We start from the raw sequence: 25,646 nt of genomic DNA on the forward strand, positions 1-25,646 counted from the left end.
TATATAAGGTTTTATTCCCTTATTTATCCGCTTAGATAATGTATAAATTACATTTTCATGTTATGAGATAGGCCTATTTAGCTGTCGCACAAAATGGACTTTGGTTTATTCGATCCTTTAGGCCTACTTGTTTCTGAGGAATGGGATGTTTTTAAATTTTGACCCATAAAACACATTTGTGAGGCTAAAAACCGTCATGTTAAAGTTGACTCCTCTTAATTTTTTTTCAGTAATCTTAAGTGAGAAAGCAAATATTAATAAAAAAATGGGTTTTAGGCCTACTGGTGAGCAAAAGTGATAGGGATTTTTCTCTGTATGGGTTTGGAACAGTCAGCCAAACTCTCTGTCAGATTTATATAAAAGCAGCAATGAAACAATAATTATATTTTATGCGTAAATTGTTTGGCATGTGTCTGAAGGTAGCAAATAAAACGGTGTCTTTGATGAGTGACAGTTTCACATCCTGCTCACATCTTCATAACTTTTTACCAAGCAAATCCAGGCTTTTAGTTTTCAAGGGCAGTTGACAATTTTTATGTAGGCCTATGTTTCATCCTTCAGCCGTGCCCCTTTAATACAAATTCTTAAACCTTTATTATTCATACAACTTTTACAGTATTTTAAATCAACGTCGCTTTTATAGAATGATTTATTCCCGATATTGTATATTCTGTATATTTATTGGCTAAATAAACCTTCATCTTATCTTTTGTGAAAAACGACTAAGTATGCGAAATTATGTCGGCATACTATAACACTGTTTGATTTGAAGAGCTAGCAAGAAACCGATTTTTCTACCAGCGCTTAGTAAAGGCAAAGGTTTAGTTTTATAGCCTGATTTCCCGAGATGAACTGACTTTTCAGTTATAGAAGTACACGTGAACCTAATGGATCTGTTCACTCCTGAAAAAACCTCACCTCCCTGGGGAACATACAACCTATGCAACGGCATTTGTGGCGATTACAGCTATTATCCACAATTGCGAGCACTGTCGTGATCAGTAATAAGAACTGAATGCTCCCTCCCTCTCTCTCTCTCTCTCTCTTTCTCTCTTTAATTTTCTTCCCTTTTCTTCTAGATATGTGGACACTTTGCACAGTTTTGTTAAATTGACTGTTTTAAAGAGACAGTCTGTCCGCTTCTTTAAAATTTTTGACAACGACTAATATGACACGTCTTTTCTTTTTATCTATTTACTAGTTTGTCAATACATCAAATGTAGCATGGTTTAATTTCCATTTACGTCACAACAAACAATTACCGTTCTCACAACACCCAGGATTATCTGTTCACCTGTATATTAGAGGCTGGGTTAAGACAGCACTAGTCGGTTATAAGTCAATGGAAAATAGAAGCGAGTCAATTTATTGTGAAGCCACATAAAAACAACATGCTAAAAAGGCTTGTATCTTTTCTAAAACGGGTAAATGGTGCGAACAGAATACTCCGATGAAAAGTCAAGCTCTACTGAGCAACCCGTTGTCCTCAGCTTGATGAATATCGATTTTTTGTTCAAAAGTAATGATTCCGTTGTTGGAGATACGAGAGTTGATAAATGCATACTAATTCAAGCACCCGGTTTGCAATTCGTTTTTCAGACAATGTTTACTCTATTTCTTCACAGCCAGTTTAATCCATAGAAGAATACAGACGTTTGCATTGACAGTAACAGATTGCAGTTGCGCAGGAACAGGTGCTTAGAAACCTATTGTGAAAATTGCCTGAAATCAGCTATTTCTGTGGTTACGCAACCTTATTGAATCACTTACTCTTGCATCTAGTTGGGATATTTCAAACGGAGATTGCCATGTGATTTTGTCCGTTTGGCCACATTGGTGATTTCCCGAGTATTGGCTTGGAGCAGTGACGAACAGGATCCGAAACATGCAACGCTCTCCGGAACCCATGGTATGTCAACAAGAAGCAGCACTCTGCTCCAAAATCATTTCTCCGTCATCAAATACCTTGTGAAAAAGATGTATTTGCAAACCTCGTGTGTTGAATAACGACCTGTTTGCATCCTATAAATAACCATCGTTGGTACATCGCTTTTATATACATATACATGTGTTATTATTTCTATTAACACAATCTTCTTCAGTCGTTGGAGGCGTTTGATTCCATCAGTGACATAATGAACGATCCACAAATGAAAAAGAAAATATCTGCTCTACCAGCTAAATTACAGGTAAGACGCTGTAAAGAACATGTGCTTATCATATATTTGCTTTTGAAGTGGCGAAGACTTGTCAATGTATGTCATCATTAAAGGTGGGAAGTCGAGAATACCATAAAAATGTATTCGATTGTAGTAGAAACGTCCAGAAAACTCATCTTCACTTTATACTAATTACGCCTTAGAATTATCGTTTTGGATGGTTAATATATTCACTATATTCACTATATTCCTTTTTATTCATCGACCATGAATGTAAGAAACCTGAAACACTGTTATGTTCTGAATGCTGAGTGATTGCTGGACAAACATTAAAAAACATAAGGACCAAATTATACTTCATGGGGTGTTGAATAACTGACAAGTAACCACCGACAGATGATTGCAACAAGCTCCACATTTTTTTTTTTTTTGCAACAATTTCAACAAAATGATCAAAAAAGCATTTACCATCAGGTTTCCTTGCGTTAACGTCTTCGTCCAGTAAATGCTTTCGTTGTTTGTTGATGACGAATCGTTTTGGGAAACTTTTATAAATGTAAATGGCTGCCACTCGCAAATTTCAGTTTTATGGTATGTTCCCTAATTTCCCGAAATGCGTATATTACATGTAAGATTACCTTTAATAGATGTGCAAGCAACGTAAAATACTTTGATAAAGTAAATAATTCCGGTAGAATATATATACATCCATAAAAATAATTTGCTCATAGAGAGACCCTGTTATCATCATCTTTTTTTTTTTTTTTTTTTTTGGCAAATTAGGTCAAACCATTCTTGAATTTGGCATCATTTATGAACGCTATGAAAAGTTAAAACGTTTATGAACAGGACGTTTAGGAAATCATAATCCATTCATTTGGTATCAAGCATCTACATACATACATGCATTTTAATCCACTGGGACATATTTTAGGTAAGTTGCGGTGCTTTTGAAAGAGGAAAGATATTCGAGCCAGATGTTGCAATTCACGTGGGGCGATGGCTCGGTGTAGCACCAAAATCTTCCGTGTTAATAGAACACATTAAATCCGCCCATTTATGTATATATATCGATAGTTTTAGAGAACTAATGAATATTGTTAACCACTTTTAAAATCGAAGTTCTTAGCAACACTGATGTTAGCTTTCCCCTTCACTAAGCTTATTAAAGGATGTAAGTGTTGCGTTAAGTGCGCTATTTACATTGCGGAGGGTATCATCCAGCAACTAGAGGGTTCTCAGAGGTGCAGGCACAGGCAGAGCTATCAAGATGTAGGCCTACTATCAAGTTTGTTTTTATTTGAACGTCGTCTTAGTTACAGAGATATTGTGTGATCAACAAAAGTGATAAGTTAAAAATACTGCACAAATACCTTTCTCTTAGATTTGTATTAGACGAGAGCATAATATCTGAGAACTTATTCACAAATGAAACCCGTGTTTTTTAACAAGCAGTGTGTAGGTCTACTGAAAACAGTCAACATGTTTTGACTGTATTTCATCGTTCTCTCTCTCTCTCTCTCTTGTGAAAGGTAACAGACCCAGTACCATTAACATAATCAATGCTCTTGAAATTATATGAAACTTTTGGTCTACTTGATATGAGCAAACCATCCATTTACATTCCACTTATATACAGGGGATCAATAGAGCACGATAAAAAGAGCATGTTGCCTATAATTGACGCTTTTATTTTCTTTCATTGGTTTTTAGGTACAGTTCTTGGCATCAGTCAGCAAGGCGTTTGCCAAGGACAGTAATCTCACCGTTAAAGCTATAAATTCAACACGGAATCTGTTGGCCAATAAGGAGTCTTCGATGGACAAAAGGAAACTTAATAAAACAAAAGGAAATCCTTGGCCTGGAAACCCCATACCTAATCCGGTGCAATATGATGATTCGGACACTGATTCCGATTCCGATTCTGATTCCGACAAAAACAATTATTATGTCAAAAAACCTCTCTCAAGAGTTAAAGACTTTCCCAAAAAACCTGCAATCCACAGTTTAGCCACAGAAAATGAGGGTTCCGACACTGATACTGATTCGGACTCCGATTCTGCCTCATCAGTTGATTCACGGAAATGTATCAAGGTTAATGCATCAGAAACTAGCGATAGTGAGAGCGAATCACACGTTAATGACCAGCAGGTAGAGGAAACGGAAAATGACGCGCCCGAACAGGACATGAAGGTCACAGTGGGAACGGAGGGTTGCATTAAGGATGTCTCAGGGAGTTCGACTCAAGAAGAAGATGAAATTGAAAAAGCAAATAAGGACGGAACGGACGGCGATGGTGGCAGTGAAGCTGACCCTGGAGGGGAGAACACAGAAAATGAACCTGCCAACGACGAAGAAAAAAAGACAGGTACTCCAGTGCGTGCAAGCAGGAGATCTATGAAGTTTTCAAAAATAAGGTCAAAATCTGCGCCAAACAAAATGCCAAATACTAGTAATACAAGAGACAAAAACGGCTCACGACCATTTGGTAATTTTCTCCGACCGAAAACTGTCGCGCCACTGCCAGTGTGCAAGAAGCGGTCACGTGAAAGGGATCCTTTCTTCGATTTCCGCGTCACTACTGCCATGACGACCCACGAGTTGGGACTCTCAAGACTGGAGAGGATCGACAACCTTCCAACACCTCTTACTTTACCCAAGACATTATCTGCGCCCCATTCCCCACTGAGGTCCAGCGCGAGCTCCTCGTCCGACCATAAGACAAATGTTGAAAGGGTAAAATCGGTTCAAAATGAAGCATATTTATTGAGACAATGCCAGAAAAAATTGACAGCATTTCCAAGTATTCGAGCAGCTCATTCTTACACGGTTATCAAAACTGTACGAGAACAGGAGCAGAGCAAACCTTTCGATCATAGTGACAAACATAAATATCCGCAACCTCGTCAGATCCGGTATAAGTCTGTAAAACCAACATCAAGTTAATCCCAAGAAAACAGTGCATATCGACGAACCTCTCAGTCCTAGCAGTTTTCTTTGGGTCTACAGAATCCATAAAAAAAATGTCTCAAAACGAAGTCTTAAAGACAAAGGAAAACCTGACTGTAATTGCACTGCAACGGGAAAAAGAAACTACCAGATATTCACTTATTTTTGGCAAGATTGTATTATTATTTTTTTTTTGAGAGATCACTATCATATCCGCACAGTCTTTTTACTTTCAACTGTTTACGTCATCAACTAGATATTTATATCAAGATTATAATATATATCAGGTGATGAATAAAATAAGATCATTGTTGAATATATGGAAACTGAAACGATTGTATTTGACATTTAGAATGAGAAGTTATAGTGAATACCGTTTGTCTAGTCATTTAGATGAAACGACTCAGTTATCAATCTGTGTTCAATTAATGACAAAGCTTTTTGAATAATTTGAGTCTCGTTATTGACTGTGATAAAGGTGACTGAGTACGCAATTGCTAATAACAATTAGAATGTAGGCCTACCCTTGCACGTGCGTCTTATGCATACAAAATTGAAGTGGCTGCAAGTCCCTGTACTTTGTATTTTTCAGTGTCATGAAGACCTGCAATAAAGTATTTAGATATGATTTCTGTTTCTTATTTTATATTTTATTTTATTATTATTTATTTATTTATTTTTGTAGCTGCCTTGTTTTTATCTCAACATGAAAATGGGTCCAATATCACTGCTCTTTTTATTTTGATGCAAGAGAGCGAACGCAATCGAGTGAAAGAGATAGAATGACTCTAACGCCTATTGTGAGAGCGAATGAAAATTTAACCATCTTATTGATCCCATCTCATTCTCTTCGAGACGTGTGCTGTTAGAATCACAACTAACACATCGGCCCCCGCCCATTGCATTACTTACAAAGATGGACAACAAATGCAATTACAATGGTTGTTTGGCCACAACTGTAATTAAAAAAAGCACAAATAAAATGTATGTGCTCATTTTTACTGAATTTGTCATTTTACACAAGTTAAGATCAATTCTATGTCATTAAGGGGAAATTCAAACAGTCGAAGCCCCAGTACATTGTTTATTATATTATTGAAAAGCATCAGTAAACCTAGGGTGGGTTTAATAGCGATGGCACGAACGATTGTCAGAAGAAATGCATTTGGCATGATGCGTTATAGTTTTTGTTATAATTATTAAGGATACCATTTTAGCTCTTAACATTTACATTGATCTGTTTTCAGCATTTATTTAGTAAGGGAATTCGACAGTTATCTTCGAAAGAGCACAAAAAAATTCGAGCCTTAATTGCAGGTATTTATTGATCTCTCACAGCGATATCAGAACATAATTATGGTAATGAAAAAGGTCAGATTCCATTGGATGGATTATATTCATCGGTACATGAAGTGGGTTATGATTGATATTGTTGTTGTTGTTGTTGTTTTTAATTTCGGTAAATGACCAACATATGCAGATAGGAAACAGATATTGATCTGTCATTGTATTGAGTAAAAATGCTTTAGGATATTCTTGGGATTGAATATTATTCAACTTGAAAAAGTATGGCGAGTTTTCTTTCACTGTGTTTAGATACATTGATTTTGGAAAAACGTGTGGGGGAATAATAGCAAACTCGTTGCTCTTTGACTGGACATACACAATTTTTATCTAGATAATCTGATGTGAAAAACATTAAGCACATTTATCTAATTTTATCCATTATTAACCGCCGATTCAGCTGCACCTATAACTTGTTGACGCGTGTCACGCCTTTTTAAATAATGATGGAATCAATAGTCGCCACACAAACGTTTCTCGTTCTCATATGTCCGGATCAATGTCTCTAATGGGAGTTCATATTGTACAAACTTGTAGCAGAAATATTAGTTGTATTTGACTGCAGGCGATACATTTCACCCATGATGGGATATTTATCCTTGTCTACTGACACACCATCGATAGAAATGTTTACCAAATAGTCCTCCTCTCACTGGTTTTAAGAAAAATATTTCATTGTGTCTGGACACGATGGTGTAAAATCAATTAATTTGACAACCAGCAAGTAGAGCTTATCATGCGATCAACAGTTATTTTAAAGGCATACGATCAGTGTTTGTCCTTTATATATCAAAAAATAAATCTTCTTATAACATTTCCTTTTATCACCAAAGTTTACCATACATCCGAAACAGTTCACGGAATTACGATCCATAAGCCCATTGTCAAGTTCTGTTTTTTTCAGATAAAATGAAATAAGATTAATATTTATTTTGCCTATAAATGTATAAAATTTAAAGAAGAATAAATTTTCCTATTAAAGCGTTTATAATCACTGAGTTAAGATAGAAACGGGCAATTCCACTCATGACAGTGAAAAATATAAATTTAAATTTAATAATCATCATATTTTGTAGTGGAGGTAAGCATCTTTGACTTGAGGTGTTCAAGTTATCTAATACAGATATACCGCGCTAGCCACAGCTGCAGGAGCCCTGTTCTTAGCCTGTTGACAGACTGGAGGATTATGATAACAATCTGAAGCCATTTTACCTTCGGATATTGTTGATACCTGTCACTTCGATATTTAAGCTAGCTTTATGGATAGTGGATGTTACACCCTCTATCTAAATGGTATCTATCTTATTATACAATATTACGAAAAACTCTGCTAATTCATACAATGTGACCCCTAAAACAGCACTTAGAAAACTTTGCAGCACAAGTAGTTATGGGCTTCCACGCCTGAAGATGATGAGAGAAATATGCAGTGAATAATTGCACTGAATATGCAGATACTAAATATTGCCCGTTTCTTCATTCCACCAAATACATTTACACAGAAAAATCATAAAATATTAAACGCGTGTTGATTTATCTGCGTATGTTGAAATGCCATTGTCTTACAAATGTAACTCATTGTTTTTAAATAGAGACAATGAATAGTTCCAGTTTGGACAAGAGCCGTGCAATTTATAGAACTTTCGCTCTTTCGCTTTGTAATTTGTTTCAAGATTATAAGCACTGATAAATCAGTAGCAAATATACACCGAAGAGCGTTGTGCAACAATAAAAACATATAAAGATTAATAATGGATACAACGCTTTAATTAGGGTATTAGTGCAAAGCACAGTATTTTGCATCATTTTGCTTCGGATTATTATATTGCCATCCAATATACGACTTCTATAATGTTAATGGTTGAACAAATCGTTGCCAGCGTAAACAAACGGAATGCTTACATCTATCATATGTGCAATCACTGCAATAATGTAGGCCTCTAATAAAATGGAATGTTTCTAAATTCCCAATAAACACATTAGTCAAGTAAAACCATATGTCCATAGTTCCATGACTTGACCCCAATGACAAACATTAAATTCATCAAGCCAATTGGATTACGCACACTGCTCCATGGGGCTCGATTGCCAAATGCTTTTAAAGATACAAATAATTCATATGATAGCGCAGCTCTAAGCAAACTGGCTCCACTTGTCGAATGTTTCGCTCAATACGTCTAATGAGCGCAAGGAAGCCATAAACTTTGAACATCCTTCACCTTTATTCATTACATCTCTATCTGTATTCTCTTGCCTTCAAGATGTGCTTATGTAATTTATACCGGGAACAAATGTTGGTAAAGATCACAGTTTGTGATGGCAATAATTTCCGAACAATTAAAAGACATCGATCAAGGGCACTGGGTTGGATTATGAGGGTTCCGCATGAATAGACGTAAGATAGCGAGAAGAGAGAATTCAACTCCCTTAAAGAACAAAAAAGATTCTTCTGGAATTTTTAAAAGCATCATTATGTGTACAAAACTGTATATTGAACCATTCTTCAACAATAAGAATAGTTGTTTACAGATATTTTTAATCAGGCAACGGCTATTAATGGGACACACCGCAGTATCGATTCTTTCCCTCGGAAAGGGTGAATTATTATCTCAGTGTCAATTTCTCCAGTGTAATGCTCAGGGCTGATGATAGTATCGAGCGTGGACAGGGTCTTATTGTCACTACAGACGAGGTGGCAACATGATCGCCAGTGTAACAAACAGACCCGTTTCCAACGCCTAGTATCAGGACACTTCAAGTGCAGTCTCGTGTCACTGGTCTCTTTATGAGGGAGTGCTTGGTGAACGTACAATGACTGTGCCTGAGAGAAAAGATTTCAACTTGAGTTAGAACAGACTTTGCAATTGATTTTTGTTTAAAAAAATATTCAAGGTAATGAAATATTCATGGACCTGTGAATGACACACTGATTTTTGAAGAAGCGAGAACCACAATGGAATTCAATGCCTTAATGTACTGAGCAATGCGCAGCAAGGGTGTGTTTTACCGTACTGGAACAACACCGTATACATTGTAACATATAAAACTCACAAGGGACGTCCTTGTCTTTGTATATAAAGAAATCCAGATATTCAAAATGGCAGATATCTTTGAAGACGATTTCTTCAGTGAAAGAATACAGAACTTACCTCAACATTTGCAAGTAAGTAAATTATAATCAAATAGTTGATTTCTTATGTTTGGCACATAAAGAATTGACAGAAGTATAAATTAATCACTCTAGATAGAACATTTTTTAAGTCTTGAATAAAATATTTTAAATACCAATTTAGATGATTCGTGTATCTAAATGTATTTCAAAATGCATGAATATATAGAAATATAACATTTTGCAAATAATGCATGGTTATTTGAAATTTTCGAACATCAAATTTCAAACTGAAAGCAAAGAGCATATCTTAAGAAATATTACAATAGAAGTAAAATATATGTTGCCAGAAAACACTATAATTTGTATTTATTTATTTTATTGATAAAATAATAACCAACCAACGTCTTACGACTACTTTTTTCTTGCAGGTTGCTTTCTATAAGGCTGCAAAAAAGCTGTACGACAAAAGCACAAATGATAACATTGAAAGCATTAAGGAAAGTCGCAAGGGAATGTTTGAAACAGCAGTTCAAATAATTGACGAGCAGGAAAGTTTGAAGGAAGAACTGGAAGATATGCGCGCTTCCAAGGCTGCCAAAAGATCTCGTTCCACATCCAACCGAGCTTCAACAAGTGCGCAGACACCGGTTGTCACGGAAAAGCAGGAATCGCAACCAGATAACAATACCAGCGAACCAGTAAATACAATTGAACCGATCAAAGAAATTGAAGCAGTTGAAGAGGCGAAAGAGACATTGCCGTCTCCGAAACCGATCACGCCGGACGTTGTTGAAGAGGCTAAAGAGACATTGCCGTCTCCGAAACCCATCACGCCGGACAACGTTGAACAAACAGTTGAAGAGGAAAACACAGGCATGCCACCTGATTTCCCTCAACCTCTCGAAAAGTCAAAAAGTGTCGTAAGTTCGAGCCAACTTTCAATACACAGTCAGTCAGGTGGATATAAAACAATAAGGAAGAATATTGGAAGAAATAAAGTTGCAATTGTTGAATTTGAAGTAGAGGACTGGTCGCATGTTGAAACGAAGTTAGACACTTTGAATACACAATACAAGAAGAAAAAATCAACAAAGAAAATAAAGAGCTATCCCATACCAAAGTACAATGTTCCCAGTAAACTTGGTTTAAGTTTACTTCCAAAAGCGAAACCAAAAGTTGAAACCGCCCCTCAGGACACTCCATATTTACCCAAAATAAAGCAAAAGAAAAGGACTCGTGTCTCAAAAGACCAAACTACTACCACCACCACCACCAAACCATCTCGAAAAGAAAATAGGCAGAGTGATCCTGAACAGAGAGTTACTCCTGTACCTCCTCCACCCACTGACAAACATGCTGAAGCTAATACTAAAGTTACATCTCCAATACACCCTAATGCTTCAACCGAAGACACGCCAAGTTCTACAGGCTGTCAAGAAAATAGCGGCCCAGCAGACTTGTCTAATAACGTTGAGCAACAGGATACAGGGAGTCACGAAAACTATGTCGAAATGGGAGATGATGGTGAAGATATTAAAAAAAGTAAAAGGGAAGAGGCTGGTTTAACGAATGATGTTAATACGCCCATTACCATAGATCGTGACACAGCAACATTGGATTCAAACATAGAAGAACCCAATGAAATAAGTTGCGAAGAAACCAGCTGCTCAGAGAGTAATAATCTGGATCGACAAGAAGATTCAGAAACTGCAGAAAATTCTTCCGGGGTGAAATCCAAACAGAAAAAGTTTGTGTATGTTCACCCGGCTGACTTGAAAGAATCTGGAAACATTTTTGTCACCAATACGGAAGGCCAACAGGAAAATGAAGAAAAAGAAGCCAGAACACAAATTGATGTGAACATTTCAGAGTCCCAGAAAGAGAACGCTATATTGTCGACACCGCCTCTAGCACATAAAGGTAACACGAGCAGCACGGAAAATCAGGAACCTGAGGAACAAACAGACGATAACACTGACACCATAAATATCGCTGAAAACTTGGATGAATCAAGCCCAGCTGTGGCAGGTGAAAATGGGGACATTAGTATAGAAAATGAAACAAATACCAGCCATAAACTGGACATAGAAAATGTTGAAAATGAAAACGTTATTGAACATGTACCCCGTGTGTCTAGACAGACATCTTTTATTGTTGACAACAGCCAGAACCAAGACTGCGGTCGAACTTCCAGTAGGGCGAATAGTGAGTTGAGAAGCGGGAAAGTAAATGGTTACGATCTTCCACCCATTAATGCTCAAAACAATACTACAGACGATAAACACCGTATGGTGGAAAAGAAAAATTCTGTGAAGTTCCACAAGGAGAAAAAGATGGTAAGATTTCTTTGTGTAACGTGTTCAAGTAGGCTTGTAAATTAAAAAGCCAGTGTTATAATTACGTGCTTTGATACCCAAAGTGAAAGCCCTCATTGATTGTCAAGCAAACGATGCCCACGAGTTTTTAGATTTTTCATGACGGTATCTGTCTTCATGATCGATACTGATACACAAACACGTCGTTCTGTTTTCACGTAAACATTCACTTCTCAACATGATAATGAAATATTGATGTGTTTGAATTGACAGAGATTCCCCTTTATTGCGTATTACATGTATTTAAACCTGGAAACAAGGGTCAGGATTAAGAACTGATAACTGTATAGGCCTAATCCATGCCCTTTTCCACGTAGGCATTCTTCACCTGTAGTGAGTACATACAGACAGATGGCGACCACTGTTGTGTTAGGTTTACAGCCACTATTTAAAGGCTATGTACAAAAGGATCTTTATGGCCGACAAATATAACTTTACTTTTCCCGTGAAAGAATATTTTGTTGACACAAGGACATGTTTACAAACCCGTTGTATGTGGGTAAAACAAACAGATACTAAATTATTTAAAAAGTAGTTCACATAAGTCACATTTGGCAAGTTTCGGTTACATTTTAAGTAATATTAGCGCGATTCAGGTGTGTTGCTTAGGTTTGGTACAAGCAAAAAACGTATACAATGTACGCTAGACCAGAAAAAAATTCTGGAAATGTCAATAAATTGCCTTTCTTCACCAAGGTGGTCAAGGCCAAAGACTGCTGGGAAAAGCCCCACCCCCACCCCCACCCCCCACCCGCCCCAAGATTTTGAAGGAAAAAAACAATTTTTATGTAGACTTTTTTCTTTTTAGAGGGCTATAACCTTTTCTTGATTTTTAGATAAGAGTGAAATTTACCCGTCCCCACCTACATTTCGAAAGTGACTAAAAAATCAGAAACTTATAACTCAAAAACTGATCTTTATTTAGTCAATCGTAATTTTGGATATGCTACACCTTGGTATTTATTATTATTATTATTATTATTATTTATTGCTTTATAAAGGTCTGACGTTCATAGTGTGTCTTGAAGCACTATGTTGCTTTACTACTCATATCACAAATTTAATAAATTTTATTTAATAATGTTGAAACTTTGTGGTTGAATAAGTGTTTCATAATACACTCCTTGTTTGCATGAAGTATTTGCTAATTTTCGACTATGGTTTGTGGAGATTGGATACAACGTGCATGATAATAAGTTGTGCTAAATGTAACTTCTCATTTGCATGCTCTCCTGCACCACAATATGTGGAATTATGCATGTTTTCTCCAGAGTAAAAAGTGGTCTCTACTTCCTCACTGGTTCATGCTATAGACACACTTAATTCAAGGTACCTCTCTACTTGAGCATGTTCTCAATTGTTGAAAACGGTTTCGGTCTTTCCTGGTTACTTTTTAATGGAATGATCATAATCTTCTACTCTAGTGGGACAGGAGCAGATTTGACAGAATTGCTCGAAAAAAGTATCTTGGTCCTCTGATCTTGCACTTGGTTCTTCATCTTGCTATTGCTTCTTTTCCGCGAAAGACTGTCGCGAGTTTTGGTATTCCCTTTCATGTCGGATCTTATTGTTCCTTTTCTGTCGTATTTTATAATTCATAAATCCTTTCTTGCTGATGTTGTAACTTTTCTCCATATTCTCCTGGATTTTCTGAATATTCTTCTGACAATTTTCTGTTGAGAAGTCATAGGTAAGTCATCCGACTTCAACATCTTCACGACAGTTAATTGTGTTTGTCCATGGCTTATCCTTCTTAGGTTTACCAAAACTCGCTGAATGGGCTAGTTCATCAAGGTAAACTTTTTACTTGAGGATTTCTGCAAACATTGTAAGTATTTGGGTTCAAACTTAAACTTTTCTTGGTCGTCGTGGCTGAAATTCCAGGCATAAAGAGATGCACCCTAGTTAAACAAGCAGAGCTACTTTGGGCGACTTCGTATAGATCACCAATAATAGTTTGCAAGATCAATGTGAAGGTTTTTCACCCAGTGCTTGGCTGTAAATCGTTCTCATTTTCACACATTGCAGTGCTAGGGCAGATTATATATGATGATGATATCAAACTTTTTTTACTTTAGAGATAAAAAATAACTGATAATTGGGAATACGTTTCACAATTTCTTTCTTTGTTTATCCACATCAGCGAAACCAAATTGATACTGTCACAGATGTTCTCATATCATGTCGAGAATTTTTTGTGGTTTTCTTTACCACGTCGTTTTTCAAAGTACCAGTGGATTACGATTATTGCTAAATAATACCATTTCATCATATATAACTAATGCTACTTTTTTTCTTTTCTTCTTTAAAAGGCACAAAAGAAACACCGTACGAGTGATCAAGACGTTAAAGCAGTGGAAACAACTTTTCCAAAGATTGAATTGCTGGACTCACCGTCTAAAATCATAACATCAACAAGTGCAGACAGTATGACAGGCAATCTCTCTCTATTAGAAGACAAGTACCAGCAGTTATTCCTGATCGGAAACCAAAATACTCGGAACTTTCTTAATCCAAGAATTGCTCGTGCGTACATGTTAATAAAACAAACAAAACTGGCATCCAGAAGCATGCCAGAAATCGGAGGGAAGGGAATAGAGTCGGTCCATGCCAGAGAACGACGTAGACGACTTTCAACACTTATGTGCCTCCCTTCCATAAAAAGCGTGAGTGTGGGCGAAGTGGGGTTTTATTACCGCTCGGGACAATCGGGAGCTTCTCACGCGTCCCCCAGGCGTTGATTTGTGGTATACATACTAGCGAAAAGGACCAGATACAGCCAATCTTGACATGCAGGAAAAGAATATTTAATTTCATTAAAAGTAAAAATAATAGACTTGAAGGAATTAATTGGGATATTTATATATCAGCTTATTTAGCATGGCATGTTACTTGTGGCATGCAAAAAAAAAAAAAAAAAAAAAAAAAAAAAAAAAAAAAAAAAAAGATTTTGAAGTCCAATTTAATAATAAATAGGAATTAAACTTTCAAACTTATTGTTATATGTAGATATTGTCATTCTATTTGCCCTTTCTTTTTTATGTACAGATACATCGTGTCTGTACATATAGCCATCATCTACGTCTATCGTGTGCACTTCGCACTGTTAACGGAATAAATGGAAATCGTGTGACTTATTAAACTTGAAGATATTGGAGCGATTTCTGGCTCTAAGATAGCATCTTTATTGGGCCGTTTTTCTTCAAGTTATGCAGTCCATCATTACTTTTTGCCTATTGTCTGTATATTTCACAGTTTTGCTGCCTTGCAACATATTTTTGTTCATCATCATCATCATCATCATCATCACTATAGGCTCTAAATGATGATGATGATGAACATATTTTTTATCAAAACAAAGCAGAACTTACTGTATTACAATATATTTGCTCAAGAAAAATTTTCTGTCTGGGGAATAGCTAGAGTTGCGTATCTGTGTGGGTAAAACTGGAATTTGCACCTTATTCACATCAATTCCTGTTTTACATCAAGCTGCAATGTCGAAACCAGTTCTTATAATTGTTGAAGGAAAGAAGGCAATGAATTCAGCTTGTCAGGGTCTGATATGAATTATACTGTTTGCGCCGCAGCTATGGCCATAAACGAAACAGTTATAAATAATACAGGAACACAAATATATTGTGTTGTGGGGATTTTTTCTATCTAATAGGAAAAGCATGAAAAAGTATTGACAAGTACGCATGCATAATAATAATACTAAAAAAATAAAATAAAGACCAACCAACCAATGTTGTGATACGAAATTGGATCAAGTTCTTGATTTTACCTTAAAAAAAAAAAAAAAAAAAAGTCACTTAAATTTTGTAGCCCATATAACAATCTTCAGGTAAAACTCGCCGAAATCTGCGGTATGCGGAGTGTGTACTGCTTACAACATTTCCAGCATAAGTGTAATCATGACATTTGATGTTTTCCATAATGGACGAAGTATATATTACAGGCTGATTTATAGAGTAAAAAAGATTAGATTTACGTGAGGCTTAATTATGGATAATGGAAAAAATCTGCGTTGTAGATAAAACAAGGGGTTATGGAAGAACTCCCAGTCAGAGTTGTAGGTGAATCTTAATATTTCGTATTTCGTACATGTATTCACATCTAGAGTTTTTGTCTTTAACGTACCCTTTAAATAAAGTACGCACATGCATACTGAGGTTACTTGTGGCCCGATTTTAGGGAATTAACGAGCGTTCCAATGTACTTTAAAATCGGGGCAGAAGTAAACACAGTTTTTGTGCTTTATTTTAATAAATATCTTACAGTTCGCCTAATGAAATTCCACCTATAAATCAGTAGCTTGAAGGCAAATATGACCTCCATCTAATGAGTGAGTGCTCTTGACACCCATGGAAAGGAAGACGCTCCCGTTATCTAAATAGTAAGGGCAGAATTTAAGACATGCTGTAATGAGCGTTAAACCTTTACATATAGTCAAAGAAAGAAAAAAAATCTGTAACATTTCAGTAGTTTTACTTTTATCGCCAAGGTATAACCTATCCAATACCTTCTTGTGAATCAACATCTATAAGTCTTTTCCAAAGTTCTTTATTTCGGTTTTTACTGTTTCGCGGGATACTCCAATCTTCTTTTCCATTACACTGTAAAAACAGTGTTTAGCTCTGAGACACATTTCTAAGCGCCTGTTTTGTCTCATTTTTTCCACGCGTTTAGCACCTAAGCACGTTTAGCCTATTAACATGTTACACGCTTTGACGTGCTTGTCGCCTAATAAATGTAGGGTGTATTTGTTTAACTTTAAGGTTGTAACGTTTTCAACTGTTTCAGTCACTCTCACACACACGCGCGGGCGCGCGCGGGAAGTCACGGTCACCTTTGACTGCTATAGCTATCTCTATCTATAACAGGGTACCGTGAACTGTCAACATAATTGATTCACACCATCATCTTTACAGCGGGACTTATTCATCTTTGTGTTAGCTGACCTTGCGAGGAAGTTAATTGGAATATATTTCTGAAAAACAAGTTAGGAAAATTCACTAGTTTACGAAAGACACGAAACAACTATCACTTTTACTTTAAAACATTTTTTTCATATTTTGATAAAATGCGTTAAAGGTATTGATGCTCATTTATTTTTTCCGGAAGTAATGAACAATAGAACATCAGGATGATGGTGGGATATTCATTATAATGGTTTATTTAAGCTTTCATCACATGCTGGTTATTTTGGTAACGATAGTCCGAATATTTTTCAAATGGCACCGCTCTAGTCGCCGACTAACCCAAGCCCATTTTGGAATTAACCGCTAACTGTAGTTCATACAGCATAAGACGTGTTTTGGTGATTAATAAAAAGTTTTCAAAACATTAAATAATGTTTTTCCAGAATGTTATAAAACGCTTATAAAACTGCAAGGGCATAATTTTGCATGGAGTTAAAAACACCCATAACGTTACCATGACGTTATTCTATACCATCACCATCATGTAACCAGCTGATAACTTCGTGAAAACGTTATTTGTTATTTGGATTATTACTTAATAGGCCTATTTTAAATAATCACACGTTACTGCAAGGAAGGATACAACGCGTTCGAGCAGGCTGCTTCTCGCCTCCAACAGCCCCATATGTGTACAAGGGGAAGTGTTAAGCAAAATTGTTGAGTCTTGTAATAAACTTGATATGGGATCGTATATATGGGATTGTGAAGCATCTTTTTCTGTGACGAGCTTGAAAAGCTAAACATGTTGTTTAGCAGCTCCACGCGTTAAGGAATTCCACACCTATAGCAGCTCCATATGTTTAGCAGCCTCACGCGCTTAGCAGGGGAAGTGCTTAGCCAATGTGCTTAGCTTGTGATAGTCTTGTTATAGAATCATATGCCGGTGAAGCTAAACACATAGCTAAACGTGTAACAATGCCAACGTGTCTAGCTTTTTCTTCTGTGAAACGTTTGAAAAGCTATACGCGTTTAGCATTTACACAGGTTTCTAAATGCGTATAGGTGCCTAACGTGTGTTGTATGTATTTAAATGCTAAACACTGTTTTTACAGTGTACGGGATTGTCTCAGAACGAACGGATAGTTGTAAAACTTTCAAATCAAAATTAAAACTGTGCGACTGCCGGCTTTCAGTGATTTAAAGACATTTTTCATAATCTGCTCTACACACGTCACACAGACATTTTTGACAAATCTACAGTACACATGTTATTTTATAAACAAAAATATTATGATGACTGCAGCTTTTTTATCCTGTCCTTGTACGTATGCAAATCTATTTCAAAATCTGATTTTTGACCAGATAATTATGGCAGTTTAGAGGAGTCGAGTTTTGTGTGCTCGCCCCTTTTGACCTTTTTGCTAAAATTGGCAGTTACATGTACTGGCGGTCCGATTAATTTTATCTTGAAAAATGCAAGCCTGCATTACATCAGGCATTACACATATCATACCCTGAACAAATTTTGAGTGGTGATGCAATGCTTTTCAACCCCGCTGAGAATCGTCACTATCACATCGCGTACTAGACAAGAGCGGTTTTGCGTCTGATACTGTGTAATGCGATCTGACACACACCTTGAAAACGGGTAGTGTGGTCTGATCTACCGGTGAATTCGGGATCATTCGGTGGCGAGTCTGGTAGTTGGGTAGGCCTGGAGTAGCGGTACAGGAACTTATGGACAAGCCAGATAAATTGTTCTCAAAACAAGATAACGAAGGACAGCAAACTATGAGAAAGTGGGGGGAAAGTCAATGGACACATTTATTGTCCTTTACTATTGTCACAATTGGTTGATAATGCGTTTCTTAGGCCAGACAAAATTGATTAGTTAGTTTTAACCATGTTAAAGCATGAGCGACCAAATATAAATATGAGAAAAAATCACATCTATTTGTTTTTCAAAAAAAAAAAAAAAAAAAAAAAAAAACACTTGGCATCGGTTTGTCAAGCGGGATAATGTACAATTGATCCACAAAATAACCTTAGTGCTATTATATGCCTAAAATCGCTCACACTGTGGGTTTGACACATCACCCTTGGAAATAAAACCCTAAAGGCTGTCATGCCCATTAAACATGTTTAAAAAAAAACAAATTTTGTTTACTGATCCCGGTTACAGAGTCGCCACTCCTCTTAATCGTTTGATCAATTTTGTCTGACCTTCGAGAACTCTACATTCCAGCTATGGCTTACAAGTACAGAGGCTTACAAAATTATACATATGATACAGAGCTTTCACATCAAATGAAACAACTAAATATTTACAGGCTTGTCAAACACAAATCACAGAATTATCATTTCTTTCTATGGTTCTGGAAACTGGTATAGGACACAGCAGTCAGTTTATTTTATTTATTACCATTGAGAATTTGTTTTGAATAAGATTTAACAGGTCATCTCCCAACTTTTCAATCTGCGTCAAAAAACAACTGACTGTATCAATAAGATATGAACAAAAGGAGGAAAAAGAAACAAGAAGAATTTTGTTAATACAACTATACAACATATGTACAAGAAACAAATCTGTCATCATAACATTAGCACAAAGTACAGCTACCTGTAACATCAGGAACATGTCATCTAAACCACCTACACAAGTAATGCAATTGCGAAATGCATAACTAAATATTTATCATCTAAAAATCTAGCTGTGCTAGCCATGACGGATGATATTGATTACTCATATAAATCTTATACCTAGATAGTAAAACAAACACAAAATTAACCACAAATATATGGTCTTCAGCAGTTCATCAACTAATTACAAGTAAAAATTAGATAAAAGCTCTTTGTGGTGTTTATACTAGTAGAAAAGTAATTCATACTTAATGTATCCCTACACTGCATCAAACACAATATTGAAAATTGTAGACAGATCTGATCCCATTTTAACATATTCTACTCACTGTGACAGTAAATTCCAATTATTTCAAATGAAGTGTTCCAGAAACAATGATAAAAGAACAAACATAAAATCTGTACATTTTAAGAGCTGTAAAGTTAGAAAGTTACTTCTGAGGCATACACTCAGTAGTATGCTTCTTCACATCATCCCAACTGACACAAAGAATTCTAGAATGACAGAATGCACACTCAAAGGAGCCAATGGCATCTTTCGGTTCTTCCTTAACTTGGGCACTTACACCTGCATCTACCTGATTAGTTCCTTGGTTTTTCTGACTGGTCCCAGTATTTGTATTTTGAACTGATTCTGCCTCAGAGTCAGCTGAAAGGCTTGAAAATTCCTGTTCACTAATATGCCTTTCACCTTCAATGTGAAGCCCACTGGCTTCTTCAGTTTTTGTTGAGGTACTTGGCTGGTCAGGCTCAGTTATAGTATACCCTGGAAATACTACTTCTCCAGTTTGATCAGGTGCCACAGATGTGGTTGGTGTGCTGTGCTCCTGTGGTAAGTCTGGGAAGTCCAGGATGCTGTAGTTTTCAAGGTACTGCATGGCCATATCACCATAGTAGCCAGCAGCATCTAATGGTTCTCGTTTGATGGCCACATGTTCTTCATTGCCAGAGTGTGACACACTGCCTCTCTGCTGCTCATCTGGTGTCCCCATTGTCATACTTTGCTTACCAGATAGTAATTGCCCCCCTTTAGCCACTTTCTGTAAGACAGGCTGAGGAGAACTTTGCACTGTCATAGATTTATGAAATTTTCTCACGTGGGTAACATATGTAGTTTTACCTGGATCTCGGGCAACACAAGTTTTCACGTGTTCCTGTACACTGTTCCATTCATCAAATTTCTTCCCACAGAATTTACATCCAAGTTTCAAAGATTCTGAAGGCCCTACAGAGGGGCCTCTGCCGATCCTGTGTTCAGTTTGGTTTTTTATGCTTTTTTCCAGTCCTCGTTTACAGAGCCTGACATGTTTCTCAACATCATCCCAAACATTGAATCTTGCATTGCAAAAATGACAACCAAATGATCCTTTCAGAGGTGGAGAAAAATTAACTGGGTACGACTTTCTTGGTAGATTAGATCTGGAATGCTTATGTCGATAATGTTTTTCATGGAATATCTTATGATAAACTGTTTGGAGATGAGTATCTGACCTTTTATGAAAAACTGGAGACTTTTTTACCTTATCTTTTTCAAAAACTTTTAAGCTGGAATTTTGTATGTTTATTCTTTTTCTTTGACTAGTTTTGTTACGAACACGACCAGCAATAGAATCAGTGACTTCCTTTTTAGATGTCCGACTTTCTTCTTTGGCCTTTGAGGCAGGTGTCTCATTTACTGATTTCTCCAGATCTGATTCTTCCTCACTTGCATCTTTGTTCTTCAGTAAACTTTTTCTACTTTGCCTTCTTCTCAAATTGGTAGGCATAAGATCCAAAGCTTGGAGGTGATCTACTTGAAAATCATTTGTCCTTTCATCTTCACTTCTTGTTGATGTATCTGGATTAGTCACCTTAGAGTCAGTGGACCTACAGGAATTTGGCTTGTTTCTGGAACCCTTTTTGTCAGTTTTTTGTTTTAAGGCCAAACTCTGTGGACTGCATACTTTGGCTGTTCGCCTCTTACTTGTGCTCCTACCTTGTCGGGGGATTTCATTTTCAGCATGATTTGTGACAGATTTTTCCGTTCCACACTCACTGTCATTTTCTTTCTTTTGTCCTCCCTTTGGAATTTGGATTTCTTTTTTCTTAATTGCTGGAGTGCCCTCGTTGCCCGAGTCCTCTTCTTGCACACCTTTATATGATAATGGTATTTTAGGCACTAAAACTACAGGCTGCATCTGGTTAACATTTCCTGTGGTATCCGACTCTTTTTCCTTAGTGGAGGTTGAAGTCTTTTTTCTCTTCTTTGAACTCTCCTCAGTGCTTGATGATTCTATGTCGACCTGTTTTCTTTTTAAAGACAATTTAGAAATGGAGGGTGTGGCATTCACATTTTCTAAACTGGGTGTAATCTGATCTTTCTTTTCTGGAGATCCTATATTTTCAATTTTTCTGGTACGAGTTTTCAAACTGCTAGTCTCTAAATGCATTTCTTGAGCCTTCGATCCAGACAACGCCTCCTTCTTTGTGAAGTTTCCAGTCATCCTGACAATCACATCCACTTCTACTTCCGGACCTTTTCTTTGTCCTTTGCTAGTGGCAATGTTTCCAGTAGGTGCAGTTGTCTTACTATCTGGTTGAGATGCCTTTGCTGTAACTGCACTTTTCCTTGCTACATGTGGTGTATCTAAGGTTGCCTTTTTAACATTTTTTTCTTTAGATGGTCCTGACGTTAGCTTCTCACCCCGTTTATTTGTCACAGGACTTTCATCTTTTCTTCCTGCCTTTCCCTTTTTCTGTGATTCAGTCTCTCTCATACTGTCATTTACTTTCCCATTTTGTGTTTCAACATCAGAGGCCTGTGATGGCACTGACAGTTTCACTCCATGTTTAGCTGCACAATTAAAAACATGCTTCTTTAGAGCATCTTCTTTTTCTATGAAGGTCCCACAATAAGAACACTTAAACAACACCTTCTTTTTACTTTTACATATAGGCATATGCTTTAACTTTCCATTCCAGGTGTCAAACTTGGCATGGCAAAGATGACATGGAAAGACAATAGGGTCAACAGCTTTTTTTCTCTTTACAGATTTAGCTTTTTCAGCTTGTTTGCGACCTTCTTCAGCACATAGTTTCACTTCACAAGTTTGAGAGTGTTCTAACATAGCATCCCAAGTGTCAAATGAAGAATTACAATAAGAGCATGCCAGCCCTCTCCTTGAGTTCGCTTTTTGGCCAGAAAAACTCCCTAGGGGGAAAAGTTTGCGCACCTTGGTGCAGAACCTGGTGTGTTGTCTCAGGTGCTCCTCTTTGCCAAATGTCAGTTTACAGTAAGTGCAAGGAAACTGTGACCTTGCTAACTTCAAAGGAATACAATGTTTTGTGTGTTCCTTCAGGTGATCTTCTCTTCGGAAGGTCAACTTGCAACTTTGACATGTGTATTGGCTTCTTATTGTGGGCTCTTTGGAAGTAGAAGGTTGTGAAACATTAGGAGACTTAGAGCAAACTTCTGTGTGCTTTCTTAATTCCTCAGCCCCTATCACTGTCTTGCTACAAAATATGCAAGTGAAAGCCTTAGAAGACATACAATTGGAAGCGTGTTGAACAAGTTCTTCCCATTCTTTAAATTTTGAATCACATGTCTTGCAAGGAAATGGGCCAGTCGTTCCTTCCTTTTCTTTACGTGCAGCACACCCAGCTGCATGGAGGTAGGCCTCTTCCCAGCCTGCGGAGTCAAAACCACAAAATGAGCACTTAAACGCTGTTTTGCTTGCAGGTGCAGTGTGTTTATGGATGTTTTTAGAGGTGCACTGCTGGGGATCCACTTCATGACTCTTCTTTCTGGCAAGTGCTGTTGCAGAGGAATCTGGTTCTAATATTCTCTTCCTCGTTGTCAATGTTGTGGTGTTGCTGGAGGTCTTTGTCTGTTTTGACTTTGACAATGGTACATTTTCAGTTAAATACCTGGCCTGGTACTGTTCTAGACTTGGCCATGGTGCTTGGCTGCCAGCAGAGGGCAGCAGTGTCTCTGGTTCAGTTTTGATGCGAGGAATTCCTCCTACCTGGTCTACAGGTACCACTGTCATGGCCGCCTCTGCACTTTCGTACCCTCTATCTGGGGGTTCAGATTTGATGGTTGCTGAGAATGACATCTTCTTTCAGTATGACCAGCAGCAATAAGGCAGCCAAATATAAGCAGATTACTGAAAATATAAAATAAAATAATAAATGCACCAACAAATAAATCTTAATAAAATTCACAAATTTCTAAAGATGCTTCAATGTGACATTTTCTTTAGAAACCTTGTTGAATAAACTTAAAATGTGTTGCAGACTTGCAGTGTTTATTTTTGGAAAGAAAAACAATTTAAAAGAAAACATTATTGAATTACCATTAAACAAGGATAAAAAATGATGTGTAGAAACAGAAACAGTGATTTCAAATGAGTAAGTGATGTTTACTCTTTGTCCACTTTTTTTGTGGCCCATTGGACAACAATATTATCTAAAGTAGCCAACAGTTATTTTCAGTGGTTCATTTATCGCACACAAACATCATGGTAAGTGTAGATTTACATGCCCACGTACAAGTAAGACCATCAAAACTTACAAATAAGGAAAGACGTGAAAAATTATTTTCTGTAACAGATCCTGGTGTTGAAAATTCAATTGTCCTGTGCTTTTGCAGATTATCTTCAATGGTCTGCCACAAAGATATGGAGCTGTAAATATACATATATAGCATCATACTGTTTCACTGGTAATACCTTAACAATGCTTTTTTCATCTATGGTTATAATTTTATATTGAAGAATAAAATTACAAAAATAATAGTACAATTTTTGAACTACTTATACATGATGTTAACCCACCTTTTCACTAACATCACTAGCTAGCATCCTTGTCTTATCCAAAAGAATTCCTATAAAAGAGAATGTAGAGATGGTTATGATCTGTCTGCAATAAATAACATATTCACTAAAAAAACTTTACAATCCTTCATATTTTCTTTTTCTGTATGAAATAACAGGTAGAAATCGGAGGTTAAATTGCATGCCATTACTAGACAAACAGCCAATAAGAGTCAGAAGACCACATATCTATAACTGTGCAGAAAATAATGAAACTTCTTTAAACAGTTTTGTTTTCTGTCCTCCCCCTCCTTCAAAAAAAAAACTGAGCAGAAATGTAAATTAAATAGACATTGTGCTGAAAGTGCTTGATCCACAAGAGGTAGATCCAAGAATGTCGCATCTGATGATGTAAATATAACATTAATTTACCATTCAGTCTATACTGTGTCAACAGCCAGTCATTAAATATACCCATTTACATACTACAGTTACCAGTATCATCTCACAGGCAAATGATGCTAATATTAACGTTAGTATTACTAAAATGATTGATCATCTGATATTATGGTATATGACATACAGGTACGAACATGGACACCATTTGTGAGCAACGATGGCACTTCTTTTCAACAATATGACACACCAATAGTGTTAAATCAGTTAAAGCCTCTATTCATGGCTGTTTAATGCTTTGTGTGGACGTTAACCCTGCAAATGTCGGAGCAATCGCATCTTGGCACCTCAAAACCATCTAGCACATTTGAAGAGTATTTACGCAGACACGAACCTGGGATTTGGTACGAATATAAATGAATGAACCGTGGACTCAAGAGAACAACATGCACCGAAGCAAATAAATTATTTTGCATAATATTAAAAGGAATTCAACTTACCGCTCAAACAAACAGAACATAACCCCTTCGTTGCAATATACGTCATCATTTTATGTATATCAAGATGATCCTGTCCGACAACTTTTAGTCATATTACTTGATTTAACTTTGTCAGAGTTACACTCAGAAGTGAAAAAAGGTCAACCAATTCGTTACATTTATTTACTTGATGATTTATTTTAGTATATTTCACAGATAAACATAAACACTTGTACTAAACTAATGCAAGTTAGTATGCAAAATTGTATTGTCTTTTGTCCCGGGAATTGTTTTTGTTGAGGACGGGTGTGACCTCATCCACCAACCGACTAGCTCACCTAACACATTTCTTTCTCTCCACTGTTCGACTGCAGTGTTGTATCAAAGTAGCCAGTAAAAAGGCATTTAAGTGATGCTTACTGCTTTCAAAGCTGTCCCAATGTCATATTTTTGTGTGTACATGCCATACTTATC

The 25,646-nt window shown here is 36.8% G+C and overlaps 3 protein-coding genes across 5 annotated transcripts; 2 read left to right on the plus strand and 1 right to left on the minus strand.

Moving 5' to 3' along the window:
• The first annotated feature begins 342 nt into the window (after window positions 1–342).
• On the plus strand, window positions 343–5,717 carry LOC106170748 (uncharacterized). Its single transcript, XM_013550733.2, has 3 exons — window positions 343–1,909; window positions 2,103–2,189; window positions 3,873–5,717. The coding sequence occupies exons 1-3, from the start codon at window positions 1,886–1,888 to the stop codon at window positions 5,103–5,105; spliced, it is 1,344 nt and encodes a 447-aa protein (XP_013406187.2). The 5' UTR covers window positions 343–1,885; the 3' UTR covers window positions 5,106–5,717.
• A 3,404-nt stretch (window positions 5,718–9,121) lies between these two features.
• Window positions 9,122–15,463, plus strand: LOC106170749 (uncharacterized). The gene is made up of 3 exons (XM_013550735.2): window positions 9,122–9,615; window positions 9,993–11,900; window positions 14,252–15,463. The coding sequence occupies exons 1-3, from the start codon at window positions 9,550–9,552 to the stop codon at window positions 14,678–14,680; spliced, it is 2,403 nt and encodes an 800-aa protein (XP_013406189.2). The 5' UTR covers window positions 9,122–9,549; the 3' UTR covers window positions 14,681–15,463.
• Window positions 15,464–18,668: 3,205 nt separating this feature from the next.
• On the minus strand, window positions 18,669–25,258 carry LOC106170751 (uncharacterized). Of its 3 annotated transcripts, none has more exons than XM_013550737.2 (4): window positions 25,194–25,258; window positions 24,319–24,368; window positions 24,057–24,168; window positions 18,669–23,649 (listed from the first exon to the last, which is right to left on the minus strand). In XM_013550737.2, the coding sequence occupies exon 4, from the start codon at window positions 23,596–23,598 to the stop codon at window positions 19,936–19,938; it is 3,663 nt and encodes a 1,220-aa protein (XP_013406191.2). In that variant the 5' UTR covers window positions 23,599–23,649; window positions 24,057–24,168; window positions 24,319–24,368; window positions 25,194–25,258; the 3' UTR covers window positions 18,669–19,935. The 3 variants fall into 3 exon arrangements, with proteins under 3 accessions (XP_013406191.2, XP_086861329.1, XP_086861330.1); XM_087005203.1 differs by lacking the exon at window positions 25,194–25,258 and adding an exon at window positions 24,881–24,995; XM_087005204.1 differs by lacking the exon at window positions 25,194–25,258 and adding an exon at window positions 24,944–24,963.
• Between the last annotated feature and the right edge of the window lie 388 nt (window positions 25,259–25,646).

The sequence above is a fragment of the Lingula anatina genome, chromosome 2 (assembly GCF_051362555.1).
Source record: "Lingula anatina isolate TDL-2025a chromosome 2, LinAna3.0, whole genome shotgun sequence".
In the NCBI taxonomy this organism is placed as follows: domain Eukaryota; kingdom Metazoa; phylum Brachiopoda; class Lingulata; order Lingulida; family Lingulidae; genus Lingula; species Lingula anatina.

What these genes read in the sequence shown, in the direction of transcription:
- LOC106170751 (XM_013550737.2), bottom strand. Translation starts at nt 23,598, where the DNA reads ATGTCATTCTCAGCAACCATCAAATCTGAACCCCCAGATAGAGGGTAC.
- LOC106170748 (XM_013550733.2), top strand. Translation starts at nt 1,886, where the DNA reads ATGCAACGCTCTCCGGAACCCATG. An exon ending in AACGCTCTCCGGAACCCATG is followed by an intron (nt 1,910 to 2,102) that starts GTATGTCAACAA and finishes AATCTTCTTCAG; the next exon opens with TCGTTGGAGGCGTTTGATTC. An exon ending in CTCTACCAGCTAAATTACAG is followed by an intron (nt 2,190 to 3,872) that starts GTAAGACGCTGT and finishes ATTGGTTTTTAG; the next exon opens with GTACAGTTCTTGGCATCAGT.
- LOC106170749 (XM_013550735.2), top strand. Translation starts at nt 9,550, where the DNA reads ATGGCAGATATCTTTGAAGACGATTTCTTCAGTGAAAGAATACAGAAC. An exon ending in ACTTACCTCAACATTTGCAA is followed by an intron (nt 9,616 to 9,992) that starts GTAAGTAAATTA and finishes TTTTTCTTGCAG; the next exon opens with GTTGCTTTCTATAAGGCTGC. An exon ending in TCCACAAGGAGAAAAAGATG is followed by an intron (nt 11,901 to 14,251) that starts GTAAGATTTCTT and finishes CTTCTTTAAAAG; the next exon opens with GCACAAAAGAAACACCGTAC.